The sequence below is a fragment of the Erinaceus europaeus genome, chromosome 1 (assembly GCF_950295315.1).
Source record: "Erinaceus europaeus chromosome 1, mEriEur2.1, whole genome shotgun sequence".
Classification (NCBI taxonomy): domain Eukaryota; kingdom Metazoa; phylum Chordata; class Mammalia; order Eulipotyphla; family Erinaceidae; genus Erinaceus; species Erinaceus europaeus.
Genome location: NC_080162.1, coordinates 33,235,518 through 33,253,590, shown reverse-complemented (window position 1 = coordinate 33,253,590; position 18,073 = coordinate 33,235,518). Strand labels below are relative to the sequence as shown.

General features: G+C 45.4%; 1 protein-coding gene and 1 pseudogene across 1 annotated transcript in view; one reads left to right on the top strand and one right to left on the bottom strand.

Moving 5' to 3' along the window:
• The window catches only part of CDH4 (cadherin 4), a 572,130-nt gene that overhangs the window by 417,390 nt on the left and 136,667 nt on the right, over window positions 1-18,073 (top strand). Inside the window, exon 4 of the mRNA XM_060180138.1 lies at window positions 2,066-2,239. Coding sequence (XP_060036121.1) covers window positions 2,066-2,239 — 174 coding nt within the window. The remainder of the gene's footprint in view (window positions 1-2,065; window positions 2,240-18,073) is intronic.
• On the bottom strand, window positions 1,571-1,799 carry LOC103111074 (small ribosomal subunit protein eS27-like; annotated as a pseudogene).

The following is an 18,073-nucleotide window of genomic DNA, read 5'->3' as shown; positions in this document are numbered from 1 at the left end:
CTAATATCCTTATTCTTTTTAAAAATTATTTCTGCTTATTTATTGGATAGAGACAGAGAGAAATTGAGAGGAGAGGGGTGATAGAAATGGAGAGACACCTGCAGCACTGCTTCATCATTCATGAAACTTTCCCTCTTTAGACGGAAACCAGGGACTTGAACCTGGGTTCCTGAGTATTGTAACATGTCTGCTATACCCAGTGTGCCACCGCTTGGCCCTGTAACATCCTTATTCTATGATAGAGGGAGCTTAAGTTTAGAGAGACTGAGGCTTTGTTCCGGGTCATGTGTATCTTGAACGTACATCAAATCAGACACCAGGTCTACTACAACCTTGACCATCACCCTTACTAATTCACAGCATTCTGAGAACTCATGCTATCAATCTTTTCAGTTTTATAGGTGAAGATGAGTGGGGGAGATAGCATAATGGTTTTGCAAAAAGACTCTCCCACCTGAGGCTCTGAGGTTCTGTGTTCAAGCCCCCGCACCACCACAAACCAGAATTGAGCAGTGCTACTGGTAAAACAAAAACAAAAAGTGATGAAGAGGATCCAGTACTTCAACATGCACCACTTAAGTACTAGAGGATGTGTTGGTTATTACGCCAGGTCTCCAGCCCCTCTCCTAGCCATTTCCTTTTCCGATTTGCCACTTCTGGTTTCTAAAATATAAAGGCGTTGTCTCTGATCAATAAAGGCATGGCATTGCGTTCCCGATCAGCCACGAGTTCCTGATTCCTCTCCCGCGTCGCTGAGTAAGCAGCAGCCCAGGTTGGCTCTCGTTGAGATCTCTCCAACCCAGAGAGCACATGCCCAGAAAGAAACACCCTCACACTAGCCCAGAAAGGATGTGGGCATTTTCATACATTTGTTGATCTGTGTATATATTTTGCTGTCAGTTGTCCTCTTTGTGCTTGTCACCCCTTCTGCCTTAATGATTTTTAAGAACTTTTCACCTGGCAGACTATTAACCCCTGCTCCAACTTTTTGTAAATTGTGCTTTCCAATTTGCAAGGCTTTTAGAGTCCTTCTTATAAACAAGAACTTTAAACTAAAATGCAGATGTTCTCCATTGTTTTGGACTTTAAAATTCCGGATCCTGACTACCAGCTATACATCAGGGAAGATAGCAAAATGGTTATGCAGAGACTTACATATCTGAGGCTACAAAATCCCAGCTTCAATGCCCTGCACCACCATAAGCCAGAGATGAGCAGTGTTCTGATAAAACATTAAATAAATAAGTAAGTAAAGAAACAAATAAGCTTTCTTTTTTATTTATTTTTTGATTGAGGACATCAGTGCTTTACAGTGTAGTCATTGACGTTGTGACTATGATGCACCAGAGCCCCACAGTTCTCTTCTACTCCTCTAACCTCCTCCTTTATTTTTTATTTTGCCCATAATCAAACTTTACTGAAAAACTGACACCACAATAGGAGATCATAGTTATATACCTTGCAAAATTAAACATAATTATATTATCCTGATAGACAGAATTACTGAACTGATAAGGCTTTCTGCTATGTAATACAAAATCTGGGAATTGTGTAGTCATTAGTGTTGCTTTCACCCTTTTGTGAGTCTGGTCTTGCCTCCTGTCGGCTGGCACAGCACTGTGGAGCAGCCCACACAGGGAACCACCATCCGTGCATGGCTGAAAACCATGGTGATCTTGTAACAACCTGGACATTTTTACATTAAAGTAGTTATTTGGGCTTTGAACCAGTTGTTTCTTATTATGTTTTTTCTTTCCCTCGTCCAAGTATGGGTGCAGCAAATTTCGGGCCAAAGGCATGTTGATCCTCTCCCAAGCACAGCACAATCTGATCTCCTTGTTTTTCTTATGTCTTAGTATCTTCTCCACACACACATATTTAATTCTGGAGTCCATTTCTTTAAATATACAAGGGTTTTCCTTTTTTCCCTAACAGAGAGCCACTTGCCCCAAATCACCCAGTTTCCTCTAGATCTAAGATAGTACCAACTGAGCAGACTCCTCTGTGCAAAATGTAACTCCACGACTTTGCTTTTTTTCTCTTCTTGCTCCAAATTGTGCTGCAGAAAGGGAAGAAGAGTGCAGGTCTGGAAGCACCCCTCCCCCCAAATGACACTCTGCTGCCATGGCCTCAGCGTCATAACTCCAATGGACTTCGGAGACAAAAACGAGACTGGGTCATCCCCCCTATCAACGTGCCAGAGAACTCACGAGGACCTTTCCCCCAGCAGCTAGTGAGGGTAAGTACAGACCCCCTGCTACAGCCCCTCTCTTGGGGGTGACAGCTGCAACTCAGTAACGATAGTGGACACAGTCCTGGTGCCTGGATGGGCCCCGCACCTGGCACCTGGAGAGGCTATCACCTTCCAGCAGTGACATAGATGACCCAGGCAAGTGAAGAATCAGAATCCTAGAAGGGAGAAGACCCTGGAGTTGGGCATTCTTTCTTGCTAATGGTGGGGATTGCTCTTCTGTGCAGGGAGTGGGGCAGGGGCATGTGTCATGACCTGTGACCTCTGACACACTCCTTTAGTCTGATTGTTGACACTCTCACCAGTGACAGCTGAGAACTGAACGTGGGATGATGGCATGTCTGAATTCTTGTGCCTGACTGGGTATCCATGTCAAAGTTGACTGGGTTGTGTCCCTCCTGATGATCCCCTTAGTGTCACCTTGCCACCCACAACATTTACAAGGCTCTGTTTCCTAAAGGAAGAATACATTTTCCAAACTTGTATTTAATAAGCAAGGCCATCAACTAGCATTTTCTTCTTCCCTTTGAAGAAAATTGCAACCCAATCTGAGTGATAATTTGATAAAATGATAGTGAGAACCCCATTAAACAATTCCCATCCTGGGTGGAGCCTCTTAGAAATGAGGGTCTCAGGGGGATTATTAAGGTGTCCTTTTTCATTCTCTGTGCTAATTAGCTTCTGTTTTGGCTCCTGTTCTTTTCCATACAAAAAGCTGGAGTATTTTGTGAAATGCCACAAACCTCACAGGTCCCCAGATCTTCGAGTCTCCAGCATCACACACCTCACCACATATTCCCCCAACCCAAGCTGCTGTGGTCATAGAGTGCCCCCTGCCTTCACTGCCTGCAACATTGTGACCTGTTGGAACAAAAGTACATTTTTGTCCATTTCTGACACAGAGCTCCTAAAACCCTAGAGATTTCCTAAATGATGAGAGAGATGAAGTTGTCTTGATAGTCACAGCAAGCCCCTTTCAACCATGCTGGAGTTTATGTTAATGATGATTTTGGGGTGCACTTCAGGGTGGGAGCTGGTTGTCAAGGGAGCCAGCCTTGTGACTAGGGGGTTGGGACTTTCAGCTCTACCCCCACCACTGGAGCAATCACCAAATGATCTGGGATTCAATCCACTTTAACCCTATAATAAAGCTGCCATTAAAACTCAAAGTAGGGAGTCGGGCAGTAGTGCAGCAGGTTAAGCACAGGTGGTGCAAAAGTGCAAGGACCAGCTCAAGGATCCCGGTTTGAGCCCCCGGCTCCCCACAAACAGTGAAGCAGGTCTACAGGTGTCTGTCTCTCCCCCTCTCTGTCTTCCCCTCCTCTCTCCATTTCTCTCTGTCCTATCCAACAATGACATCAATAATAATAACAAGGGCAACATAATGGAATAAGTAAATAAATAAAATAAATATTTTTTAAAAACCTCAAAGTACTGGGTTCAGAGACCCAGGTGGTGAACACATGGAGTGTGGGGTGGGGGTGGGCGTGGGGTCTCGAGGGCACGAAGCCCTGCCCGTCCCCAAACCTGGATCTAAACAGTTCTTCCATCTGACTGTCCCTCCACTGTATCCTTTTGTAATTCAGTCATGTAAGTCATCTCCTGGAGTTTTGTGAGCTGCCCTAGCACATTAACAGAACCCAAGGAAAGGGCCCTGGGTACCTCTGATTTATGGTCAACTTGTCAGAAGTACAGGTGACCCCTCACTCAACACTGGCCTCTGAAGGAGGTGGAAGTCTCATGAAAGTGGCTCCTTCGCCTGTGGGCCTGCCACTCTCCCAGTGATGGTGTCACAGCTGAGGAGAAATACAGGGCAGTCAGTGGTGAGGAAGCACGGCCATGGGCAGGGAGGACCCGACGTCTGTCAGGGGTGCCGAGCATGGATGGCAGTTGTGTCAGAGGAAAGAGAATTATAGAGAGAGTTTTCAACACAGACCATAAAGCTGGCCCCCATAGCTTCCCAATCCTCCCCATAGCCTCCCAGGTAGAACTTTCTGTCTTAGCAGCCTGGCTAGGTAGAGATGTGAGTCAAACACACAAAGTTTGAGACCCAGCAGTGGGTGTGGTCTCTTCTTTTTTTTTAATTTTTATTTATAAAATGGAAATAGTGACAAACCATAGGATAAGATGAGTACAGTTCCACACAATTCCCACCACCAAAACTCCACATCTAGTACCCTCCTTTGAAACCTTTCCTATTCTCTTTCTCTCTCTCTCTCTCTCTCTCTCTCTCTCTCTCTGCCTCCCCCCCTCTTTACCCATTTTCCTCTCCATTTCTGTTTCTGTATAAAATAAATTAATTAAACTAAAATATATTTTAACTTAATTTACAAAAACAGGCAAGGGTGCCATTTCTGACCCAAGGAAGGTTTGGCAAGTACAAATCCAACATGTTTTTCAAACTCCTGGGAGGCCTGCCCAAGTCTATAACAGGACATACCAGGAACATGGAAGTGAGTGAGAGTGAGTGAGTGAGTGAGTGAGTGAGTAGTGAATACCATATTCATTCCAAAGAGCACAAACATGATGTCAAACCAGAAGCTTAACGTTACTGGAATGCTATGGTGTCCTGACATGAGGCCTTTCTCAAAATAAGAATACCAAGATGGATGCATGGAACCATGCTGCTCACTGTACACATACCTGGGAGAAGACAGTCAAAGGCTGTTGTGGTTAGAGCCCTGTATCCCAGGTTTCTGGTGTCTGCTGAGCTGTCTTTTGTTGCACACTGTATAGAAAGGCAACCTTGTGGGGGAAGGGGGTAGAAAGCACAAGGACCCATGCAGGAATGCCAGTTTAAGCCCCTGGCTCTCCACCTGTAGGGGGGTCACTTCACAATCAATAAAGCAGATCTACAGGTATCTATCTTTCTCTCCCTCTCTATTTTCCCCTCCTCTCTCAATTTCTCTCTGTCCTATCTAACAACAACAAAAATGGGGGGTGGATGGAGAATGGCCACCAGGAGCAGTGGATTTGTAGTGCAGTCACCAAGCCCAGCAATAACCCTGGAGGTGAAGAAAAAAGAGAGAGAGAAAGGCAACCTGTCTGCCAGGTCTCAGTGGGAGAGAGCTTCAGGCTGGTGCAGGACTAATAAGACAGAAGATCTCCTAGGCCAATGAGTGTTCAAGTCTCCCCACAAGCCCAAGGGACATGTGGATGGGGGCCATTTCTCCCGACGTCACCATGATGTCTGTGCCCTAATAAGAGCCCCCTCCCCACTGAACACAGCCTTGCACTGACTCAAGTGAGCAGGATCTCTGGGGCCCTGAAATGGCAGCTTCCTAAAGATGCCTGTTGCTGTTGGCATTTCTAAACTAGAACTTGGGGGAAGGAAAAGTGACCCTGGTGTTTAGGTGTCAGGAGGAAAAACCACAGACTCCACAGAGCCAGGACCTGTCACCCATAGCTCAGGTGCTTTTGTTACCTAGCCTGTATGTTGCTGTAGGGGGAGGAAGCCTGCCGTCTGCTCCTCAGATCCCCTGGCATGTCCTGCAGCCCCTGTGGGGAGAGTAGATCCCATGCAGAAGTGTCCGCTCTGAAACAGGCTATGAGCATGGCAGAGTGTGGACCAGGATGTAGTGGCTGCTTTAAGCACCAGTCCCCAGGGGCCAGATTCTGGCACACCCAGTTGAGCACACATATTACCATGCTCAAAGACCCAGGGCTCGAGCCCCCATGAGCATTGAAGCAGGTCTGCAGATGTCTATTCTTTTCTCTCTCCCTTTATATATCTACCCCTCCCCTCTCAATTTCTCTCTTTTCTATTCTATCAGAATAGAAAGGAAGGGGAAAATAAAGAGGAAACAATGGCCACCAGGAGCAGTAGATTCATGGTGCCAACACTGAGCCCCAGTGATAACCCTGGAAGCAAAAAAAAAAAAAAAAAAAAAAAAAAAAAACGAAGGGCAACAAAATGAGGAAGAAATGGCCTCCAGGAGCAGTGGATCCATGGTGCAGGCACTGAGCCCAGCAATAACCCTGGAGGAGGCAAAATAAATAATAAATAAATCCTCAAATCTTATAAATCTAGCACTGTAGAGGTTTTTGTTTGTTTGTTTGTTTGTTTTAACAAAATAACGTTAATACTTTGTGCCTGGGCTAGCAGCATCTTACTTGCACTTGACTTCCTTACACATTCATAAGCATTTTATCCAAGTACAAATGTTAAAAGTAGAGTCATTTAAGTATTTGCCTATACAAAGTTAGACACTGTCAGTTATTTTTCTTCTTGAAACATTTTTACTGCATAGTAAATTACAATAACATGTCAGTATGTTACTGATCTATAGAATACACATTGAACTGTGAGGTATGACAACTCCCTATGAAGGAGAGCTAGCATGTAAACCTGAATATTTTGAGTGATTTCTTTTTTAGCTGCCATGAATGGGTAAGACAAATTTTTTTTTTAAAAGGAAGAAAAATAAGTCCAGCATTCAAAGATCCTAAACACTATTTCTCTAATCAATAAAAAAAATAAAATAAAAACTTGCACTAATTCTCAGCAACTTTCTATCATTTCATCATTGGAACATTGTTGAATGGACAAAGATATAAATACTGATGTGAAGCTAAGTTTGTTATGGAATTATGGACTAAACCAGTTTTTAAAAAATCTGCCAGGTAACTGCTGACTTACTGTACATCAAGTTGAGCTACTTATATATAAACACCAACTTTATAATTCAAGATTGCAGTTAAATACTTCTAACTCACTTGAATTATGGTAATAAGATAATTAGAAACTTCAATTTTTCTTTTAAAGGACATGAAGTTTATTTATTGTACCTGAGAGGTTATTAGGGGTCAGGTTTCCTGTGACACTCACTTTGGGCCCTTGAGTGAGTGTTTGGAAATTGTGCAGATGTGGTCGAGCTTGGCAGGGCCCACAAACCACCCTATTTCCATGCTAGTATGGCCTGCCCCATTATCTACATACCAGTCTTCTGCTTTGTCTTACATATGACTAAAGGTCTCCTTCGTAAGTCCCCACAAGGTATTTGCTAATTCCCACCAACTGAATCCCTGGCAACGGTTGCTAGGGAAGCCCCTATCATTTCCAGCCCTTCCCACTTAGGGTATTATAAAAGCCACTTCAGTTTCTGGTTTCTCTCTCTTCTGCTTCCCAACCTAGAGGAGGTCAGGCATGCAGACCGGGAAGCGGACACTGGCCACTGCAGTTTTGGGCTCCACTTAACCAGGTGCCTACACGCCCAATTCTGGGGCGCCCAGATGAAAAAATATTTGTATTGCTACCACCATGAGCTTGGTTCCTGGATCATCTCTCCCACCCAAGACACAAGTCCTGCATTTTGGTGCCCAATGTGGAGCAGACAGCAAGCTCAAGACATTCAGAAAGAACGAGGGGGGAGAGAGAAGCGGTAGGGAGGTTTTGTTTTTGGGCTCTGTGAACCAGATTTTTCAGATCCCGCTGTGTCACATTATGGGTCTTGAATGGCGTCCTGCTTCTGGCAAAAGTGGCAGGGGGGTACTGCAGAAGTGGTGGCGGCAGCTGGAGACATGTCTGCCGAAACGGGAGCTGCTGGATGAGATGCAGAGGGCTTAGGGTGGGTCAGGATTGGGGTAGGCTTTGCTTTCTCTAGAAAGCATGTATGGTGCTAGGCAAGCAGAATGACCTGCTTCCTAAAATCTTGGATCGCAGCCTCAAGGTCCCTTAGACTGGGGCCATTTCCCAAATTAGAGTCGCCCTTCTCCGTGGGAGGTACAGGAGCCCCCCCCCCCCCCCCCCCCCCCGCATCTCCCAAGCGCTACAGTCACGGTCAAGAGGAATCAAAGTGTGGCCCAGGGCAAAGTGTCCCAGAGACAGAGAAACTGTCTAGAGAAAAAGGAGTAGAGGGTTTGAGAATCCTCTTGATAAGGAGGAAGGTTGCCCATGACAGAGGGGTCTCAGGAAAATAAGAAGAGGGAGAAAAGAACTGCAGTGCCTTCGTAAACAAAAGCCTGCAGAGAGACAAGCGGCCATATACTTATCTGGGGGCTGGGGTGCCTCCGTATGTCTGCCTGAAGGGTGGGGAATAGGCCCCACGTTGAGCACCAGAATGCCAGGCTTGTTTCACATGACCCAGCTCATGGCGGTAGCAATACAAATCTTTATTCATGTGGGCGCCCCAGAGTCAGGCGTGTAGGCACCTGGTTAAAGCCACATGGAGCCAAAAACTGCAATGGCCAGCATCTGCCTCCCGGTCTGCATGCCTGACCTCCTCTAGGTCGGGAAGTGCAAGAGAGAGAAACCAGAAACGGAAGTGGCTTTATAATACCCTAAGTAGGAGGGGCTGGAAATGGTAGGGGCTTCCCTAGCAACCATTGCCAGGGATTCAGTTGGTGGGAATTAGCAAATACCCTGTGGGAGAACTTTAGGTCATATGTAGAGACCTTTAGTCATATGTAAGACAAAGCAGAAGATTGGTATGTAGATAATGGGGCAGGCCATACTAGCATAGAAATAGGGTGGTTTGTGGGCCCTGCCAAGCTCGACCACATCTGCACAATTTCCCCACAAAAATATATCTTCCTGCCAGGCTGACAGCTTTGCTAAACCTGCTTTGCCCTAAATTTCCTGATACTATGGCCATTAGATAAAAGGAAAGTGGGAGATGTTGGGAAATTGTGGCTGGCTCCACTTGGCTTAACTCACTGCACTCACGCCTGACTCTAGGGATACCGCATGAATAAAGATTTGTATTGCTACCACCAGGAGCTTGGTTCCTGGATCATCTCTTCCACCCACGACGCTAGCCTGGCAAGTGGGGACACAGAACTGGTTGGCTAGACTTGCAGGTGGTCTGCCTTTTGCCAAGTGCGACTGTGCCTAATTGCAGACAATGCCAAGAAAACAGGCCCAGTGCTTCCTGTGCCCAGGAGGGAAAGTGACAGTGTCTGGGGGGCAGCACAGCAGGATTCTCAAGGTGAAGCCAGTAGGAGCCATTTCCCCAGCCCACCGAGGAGTCTAGGTTGGGTAGTGAGCAAACCTAGTTTCCCAACAGCTTCTCAGCCCAGTTTCTGCCCTCATTTCTCCACAGCACAGAGAGCAGCCAACAAGCAGCCTCCCCAGCAGAGTCCTGCCTGTCTTTCTAGTGCTGGCTACACATGCAGCAGATACTATATTGGGGTATTCTGTCCAGAACACTGCTCAGCTCTGGCTATTGGTGGGGCTCAGGATCAGTTCTGGAATCACCCCCATGCAAATCCTGTGCACTATATACTGCATCACTTCTTCCCAGCCCAACACTGTGCTTGGTGAATGAGTGAGAAGTGCGTGAATGGGTGAGTGAGACAATCCCGGGGCAGAGTCTCCTGTGGGGCACCTACCTGCTCCCAGTGGAAGCAGGCCTAGCAAATGGACTCTGGCAGGCGTGTTAGCACATCTTAAGTCAGATGCCCAGAGCTCTCAGACAGATGGTGGAACATCTCCTGGGATATTTTCCACTTTCTTCTCTGCTTCCACCTGGGATAGGCTTCCAAGCTGAGCTGGATTCTTGCAGAGAGACAGAGCTCTAGCAAAAAAAAAAAATAAATAGAATCTCCACCAAGATTTGCCTTTTCCAAATGGAAGCCCAGTCACTTCACAAAAGCTCAGCTCATACACTAATACTTTACACACACACACACACACACACACACACACACACACACACACACACACACACACACACACTGTCCCTTGGCCCTCCCCACTTACTTCCAGTTAATTCTCATCTAGCACCAACAAGGTTTTGGGGGTGGGGTGAGGGGTTGCTTCTCTGTTCCTTCTTTTTTATCTCTGGGAAGTTGATGAGCTTCCTGTCAGTGTTTGGGGGAGGCTGCTCCTGAAAGCAACCCAAATCGCCGCCGCCAGAGTGAATACAGCTTGATGGGAGCGGGAAGCTGAGCGGGAGCACTCGGAGGTTCAGCTGGGATCAGCTGCGATTCTGTGCTCATTAAGGCATTTCATTCTGATAAAGTATGGTAAATGAAAAAACAGGAGGGAGGGAGGGGGAGGAGGCAAACTGTTCATAAAAATAAAAAAAAAGCACCCTGTTTATTACAGACTCTTTCCTTGGAAGGAGTAGCAGAGAACCTGCTTGAACAGAACAGAGAACTAAAAAGAAAGAGGGCAGGAGTGCTTCAGGGAATGAGATACCATTTAAATTAGGTGGTAAGTTAGGAAATGCAACATCAGCACTCATAAGTAACCAGCTCCAATAGGGAATGGTTCCTAGTCCTTGGGAAATCATCTAGGAGGGTGAATAGAGGCCTCTGCTGAGAGAAACAGTTGTAAAATGGCCAGAGCATACCATTTAAGACTAACAGGGGAACTTCTGCTTCAGAATTCCAGGACTGGGCTTACATGGGGCAGTCACAAACCCCTTATCAGGTATAAAGAACCATGAGGATATCCGGGATTCAGGAAGGAAGGACACAGAGCTCTCCTGGGCCACCAGGAACTACCACACAGTGGCTTAATGCTTGCTCTTCAGAATTTGGCCCCTCACATGCAGATTCACAGAAGGTTTTGAAAAGCTACTTGTTTCTCCTACAAGTGTGCAAGGTTTGATTTCTGGCGAAATTCAGCGTGAGGATAAAAATCAAGCTGTTACCAAGAGGATGTATTTCTTGGCAGAGTCTGATAAAAATTCAGAACCCATTAACTTGAGAGGTTGTCCGGGGCAACTGTAAGAATTGGTTCCAGATGAGGAGGAAGAAGGTAGTGAGATCGGGAACAAATCTTCTTGTTTCAGAAGCTGACAATTTAACAGACAAGAGGTGATGCAAACTGTCCTGGGAGCCCTGCCAGTGAGTGAGGTCTAGGAAAAGAGCTCCAGACATAAACACTGGGTGGAAATGGTTGCATGAGAGAAGCAGCCATTTCCAGAGGCTGGAGCTCATAAGAACTCATAAGAAACGTTGAGGTCAGCAACATGTAACACCCAAAGGAGACTTCACTGATAGAAGTCAAAAGTTTTCCTCACATTTCCTTGGTGAGTATAGTCCTATTTGGGCACAGGAGTCATATGGCTTCAAGTCCAACCTCAGACAGGGCTGGCCTTCTATGACAGTGGCCATGGGCTGGGTTCTGGGGACTTGTGGGTCACAGACTCTAGGCTAGTTCAACAATGAGAAGTGACCTGGGGCAGGGGGTTCTGTGCTGTGAGCTATGTTGGGAAGCAGTGAGTTGGCCCATATTTGGGGCAACAGAGAGTCCAGTGCAGACTCACTGTAAGATCTCCCAGGTGAATATATGCATGGAATGGAGTTGACTAGATGTCTCTAAGTGTTTGCCTACAAAGTGTTTGTGGAGGACCTAGCTGGAGGATCATCACTAAGGCTACTTGGGAGCCTTCTTCTGGTCCTCTGCAGTCCTCCATTCATGCCTGCAATCATTCACAACCATATCACTGTACACATCACTGTAAGTCAAGTGACCTTTTTTTCTTTAGATATTAAAACAATATATATTTATATGATAGGACAGAGAGAAATTAAGAGAGGAGGGGGTAATAGAGAGGGAGAGAGACACCTGCAGCACTGCTTCACCATCTTCCCCTCAGCAGGAGGGGACTGAAGGCTTGAGCCCAGGTTTTGTGCATGGCAACATATGCACTCAACTGGGTGTACCACCTACTGGCCCCCAGTCAGGTGACCCTTCAAAACACATGTGTGTTCCTGTCCCTGTCCCCTTCCTTTTGTTTCCCCATTGTTCCCCAGAAGAAGATACTACTTCTTAAATATCACACAGGATCCTGTGACCTAACTCTGCTTCTGGCACACCAAACTTCAGCCACGCTAGGCTATTAAAAGCTTTCAGCCTAGGGGCCAGACAGTGGTGCACCCAGTTTAGTACACACATGACAATGTTCAAGGACCTGGGTTCAAGCCCTCACTCCCCATCTGCAGTGGGGGAGCTTCACAAGACGTGAAGCATGTCTGCAGGTGTCCACCTATCTCTCTCCCTCTCTCTCCTCCTCCCCTCTCAATTTCTGTCTGTCCTATTGAATAAAAATGGAAAAGATAGGAAGGAAGGAAAGAAGGAAGGAAGGAAGGAAGGAAGGAAAGAAGGAAGGAAGGATTCTTGGGAATAGTGAATTTGTAATGCCAGCACCAAGCCAATAACCCTAGTGGCAAAAAAAAAAAAAAAAAAAAGAAAACCTTCCAGCCTTACCCACCCTTGGTTACCTGAGTCCTATGTGCAGTCCATCCTCTCATCCTGGAAGCTTTCTCACTGACACACACATAAGCTACTTCCTTCCTTCTCTGAGAAGGCCCTGCTTCCTGGGACTCAATAAAGACCCTCCCCTTGTTGCTTGCCATGGTGGCCATTTTCAACACTGTTCACTCAGTGATTTCGGTCTGTATTTCCCATGGAATGTAAAAGTCCTTGAGGGTCAGGCATAGCATTGTGGCCAGAGCATATATCCTCTAATACTTATTAAAAGAATGACTTGAGTCCACACTCATGCCATCTCTGCTAGTCAGCCTCTCTTGATCCTTATGAAGAGCATTAGGTTGTATGTCAAGAGTTGACAATAGTGAAATTGGCTATTCTATCTCTGGTAACAGTGGGATCATGTATACCAAGCCAACATGCTTCACTTTACAATTATAACTATGGCATAAAGTGTTTTGAGCTATTAGAAGTTATTTGAGAATGATCAGTAGCAGGCAGGAAGTATTGGGGTCTCCACCTTTGGAAAAGGTAAACAGAACTGGGAAGATAGCATAGTGTTTATATAAAAGACTCTCATGCCTGAGGCTCTTAGGTCCCAGATTTAATTCCCAGCACTGCCAGAAGCCAGAGATGAGCAGTGCTCTGGTTTCTGTCTCTCTCCCTCTCATTAAAATAAATAAAATATTTAAAAGATATAAAAATAAAAACAGAGCTGGTTGAGATCTAAGTGTATATGCTTTTCCTTCTGGCTGTACTATCCATCCCATCCTTTCATCAAAGGCTGAAACCAGTCTTTCTGGTCAGAGGAGCTAGAAGGTAAAGTTTGTAACTGGCAAAGCAGTATCACATGATGGAACTAGTCCTATAAAATAGGTAATGATGGGTAGAGGCTCCCAAATCTGTTGACAATCTATGCCTAGCTTCTTGACTATCTTTTGAACTGGGAAACACTAAAGAACTCAGTGAAAGGTAGCAACAGCTTAAAGATCAAAAGAATTGAGCAGACTCCAGCTGCAAGGGAAACAGGATTGTGTTTGAGACTGGTCAGGTTAATACCACTGCTCTAACAAAAATCAACACTCTCCAGAGAATAGTAATAATCAGATGTAAAGGTGATGTGTCATCACAATAATCAGCATACAAACCAAAATTACTAGACATGTAGAAAGGAAAATGTGACCCTTATGATTAAAAGGGAAAAAAGACTGCCCATGGAATCTAACCCAGAGATTACCCTAAGTACTGGAATGAATAGCAAACCTATAAAATAATTCTTATACTGGCTGAGGAAACTGCATAATGGTTATGCAAAAAACTTTCATGCCTGAGGCTTCAAAGTCTCAGGTTCAATCCCCAGCACCACCAAAAGCCAGAGCTGAACAGTACTGTGGCCTTTCTCTTTGTGTCTTTTCTCTGTCATTAAAATAAAATAAGTAAAATATTTTTAAAATATAAAACAATTAATATATATATGTTCAAGGACTTAAAGGAAAATGTAGTCAGAATTAATTATTGCTTGGGGAACTAAAGCAAGAGAGAGAGAAGACAGGTACTCTAAAAATAAAACCAAATAAGAATGCTACAATTGGGGGGTCGGGCGGTGGCGCAGTGGGTTAAGCGCATGTGGCGCAAAGCGTAGGGGCCGGCGTAAGGATCCCGGTTCGAGCCCCCGGCTCCCCACCTGCAGGAGAGTTGCTTCACAGGCAGTGAAGCAGGTCTGCAGGTGTCTATCTTTCTCTCCCCCTCTCTGTCTTCCCCTCCTCTCTCCATTTCTCTCTGTCCTGTCCGGCAACGAACAACGTCAACAATGGCAATAATGACGGCCACGGTGAGGCTACAACAACAAGGGCAACTAAAGGGGGAAAGGATGGCCTCCAGGAGCGGTGGATTCATGGTGCAGGCACCGAGCCCAGCAATAACCCTGGAGGGAAAAAAAATTAATAATATAAAATAAAATAAAACAAAACAAAATAAAATAAAATAAAAAGAATGTTACAATTGAAAAGTACACTATCTCTAATGAAAACCTCATGGTTTTGGGACTAAAGGTAGGTTGTAGAAGGCAGAAGAAAAGGTCAATGCATTTGAAGATAGATCAATAAAAATTGTCCAATCCAAAGAATGGCAGAGGAGAGATCTGAAACAGAGTTGTAGTGGGATAAGATCAAGTGACCAGACACATGTAATGGGAGTCCCAGAGTGAGAAGGGAGAAGTATCAAAATAGAAAAGGGCTGTAGGTGGTTGGAATTTACCCAAATTTGATGGGAAAGAAAACTTACAGATCTAACAAACTCAGTGAATCCCAAATAAAGTAAATAAAAACAAACATTATATCTGGATCATAGCCAAACTGCTGAAATTCAGGCTATAGAATATATTAAAAACAGGGCCAGGCAGTTGTGCAGCTGGTTAAGCTCACATATTACAGTGCAAAGGACCTGGGTTCAAGCCCCTGGTCTCCACCTGCAAGGGGAAAGCTTCGCAAGTGGTGAAGCAGGGCTGCGGGTATCTCTCTGTCTCTTTCTCTCCTATCTCATCTCCCTTCTCAATTTCTCTGTCTCTATCCAAAAATAAATAAGTAAATAAAGATTTACTTATTAAAAGAGAATATATTAAAAGCAAAAGGAAAGATACAGGATAATCAGAGGTCAGCAAAGAGAGTCAGGACTGGCTTCTCTTTAGAAATAATGTAGGGTGGTCTGGGAGGTGGCGCAGTAGATAAAGCATTGGACTCTCAAGCAGGAGGTCTTGAGTTCAATCCCCAGCAGCACATGTATCAGAGTGATGTCTGGTTCTTTCTCTCTCTCTTCCTATCCCTCTCATTGATAAATAAATAAAATATTTTTAAAAAAAGAAAGAAAGAATGTAAGTCATGGGAGTCAGGCAGTAGTGAAGCGGGTTGAGTGCACGTGGCACAAAATGCCAGGACCAGCATAAGGATCCCAGTTCGAGCCCCTGGATCCTCACCTGCAGGGGAGTCACTTCCCAAGTGGTGAAGCAGGTCTGCAGGTGTCTTTCTCTCCCCCTCTCTATCTTCCCCATCTCTCTCCATTTCTCTCTGTCCTATCCAACAATGATGACATCAACAGCAACTACAACAATAAAACAAGAGCAACAAAAGGGAATAAATAAATAAATATTTTAAAAAGATATAATGTAGGTCATCTTTATATTGCTAGAAACAACCAAATAAGAACTCTAGATGCTAGGGGCAGTGAAGTGTTTTTCAAAACTGAAGGTGAAATAATGACATTTCTAATAAGACCCCCTAAGAAGTAATAAAGTATATTATCTAGGCTGAAGTATGTGTGTGTGTGTGTGTGTGTGTGTGTGTGTGTGTGTGTGTGTGTGTGTCAGAGAGAGAGAGATATACACATGTAGGTTAGAAGATTGTACTTTTTCTCATAATTTTTAAAAGGAAAGTTGATCATTTAAAGCAAAAGACTTGATTTTTGGTGAGTTGTATAATTTATATCTGTGGAATATTCACTGGCACTGAGAGGATCCTCTGGGGGAGGAAAATAGATGTGACCTGATCCTTGGACCATGTCTGCTAGCCCATACATGATGTCAGTAGAACTTGCACCTCTGACTACCCTTTCTCCAGGAACATGGGCCCCTCCACTGGTGCTCAGAGCCTTCCTCCAACTATACAGAGCTTCCTCCCAAATACATGAGGTCTTCCTTCACATACAGAGACCCCCCACCAAGTGCACAAACCCCACCTCCATATCTGCTAGCCCCTCCAGCAAGTGTATGTTGCCTCCTAGTGCTTGTAGCAAGTGGGCCCTGACCTGGAGACAGGAGCTTGTACTGGAGGTGGAGCAACCCGGATCACTGAGCTGTGCCAGGAAGGGAGCAGCAGGAGGCCTCTGAGATTGGGGGTGTTTCTCTTATAGCCTGACTGATGCTTCTACTATAAATGGGGTCTGGGCCTCCTGAGATGCTGGCCTGAAATCCAGACCCCGCATAAGCACTCACAGTGCAGTCCTGTGCCCTGCTTCCCCACACTGAGCTTGGTGCTGTGAACATCTTTCCCAGGAACATGCTGTAAAGATGTCTGTGTGGGGGCCGGACCGTGGTACATCCAGCACACATGTTACTATGCTCAAGGACCCAGGTGTAAGTCCTCATTCTCACTTGCAAGGGGGACGCTTCATGAGGAAGCTTCTTGAATGGTAAAGCAGTGCTTCAGCAATCTCTCTCTCCCTCTGTATTTCTCCTTCCCTCTCAATTTCTCTGTCCTATCAAATAAAATGACAAGAAGAGAAAAGAAGGGAAAAGAAAAGGTATCTGGAGCAATGGATCCATTGTATAGGCGCTGAGTCTAAGTAATAACCCTGGTGGTACTAAAAATAATGAAAGGAAACAAGAGATGTCTGTGTACCTGATTCCTGCAGAGATGGTACACACTGGTACAGGGACACACCCGAATGTTGGGGACCAGCGAGAGATGCAGGCAGTGAAGGGATGCGCTGGGGTGGATGACTGTGGTCAAGTATGACATGCTCCTTTGACAGGCTGGTGTTGGCTCCACAGGTCTGGACTTGTATGGTCACTCCCTGTCCTGGGCATCTCTGCTGTTCTTAGCTTTTTTGGGGGGGTGGGGAGGGGTTGGGCTAGATTGCAGAGAATTACCTCAGGCCCTCCAGAGCCAGACTCACAGAGGGGAGGAACCTTGAAAGTCACAAGGTAGGAGTTTAAATCCTGGGCTGCCCAGAGCTCCTGCTGGAGGGGAAGGTTAAATAAGCCCCTGTGAGAGCTGGGGCAGGTGTTCAAAACCCTCATCCTAAATCCACACAGGGCACTATAGCGACTCAATGACTCAATGCAATCTCTGAATATTAAATTAATGATGGAAATCTAAAATATTAATATATTCTAATTGAATATTCTCCAATAAATTATCTGAGCATTTGCAGCAATTTGATTTTACTTTCATTTCTTAAGGAACTTTCAGCTGCATAAATATAGCCATTAAAGCAATTCAAGAAAGGGAACATTTTCTGCTCAAATGAGGGAACAGTAAACACAAAAGATCTGCACATTTCTTTCACATGATTGATTAAATCACAGAACCCAAGGCGGCAGAATCTTTAAATGACTGCTTTCTGTATGTCCCTCTGGCTTCTGCAAGGACAATATACATCTCCCTGTGGGGCTCAACAATATGCATAATTACAGGGAGACTGTGGCTCAGAGGATCCCCAAAAGCTCCATGTGCAGGAGAGGTACTTCCAGACCCACTCTGGCCTGGGAGAGTCCAACCCTCCTCAGGAGTCAGAAAAGAGGGGATCCCACATAGCAGAGGAGGGACAGGTTCAAGGTCCATCCTTCCTACCTGACTGTGGAAGAAGACATGCTGTTTCTATACCAAGGTAGCTCCAGATCCCAAGGCACTTCCTTTAGGTGTGTTTGCCATGAGGATGTGCCAACAGTCCCCAGAGCTCCCCTTCGTCCACCCCTGAGGGATCTCCTTCCACTTCATCCCCACAAAAACTGCAGGCTGCATAGAGAAGGCAGAGGGGTGGGGCTCAACCATCTCACTAGATCCACTCTTGCAGGAGGAAACCCAGACCCAGTACATGTCCTGGAGGCTTTTAGTCCGAGGTTCCTTCAGAGAAGGAATTGCATATTTCCTGGTATTGAAGACCTA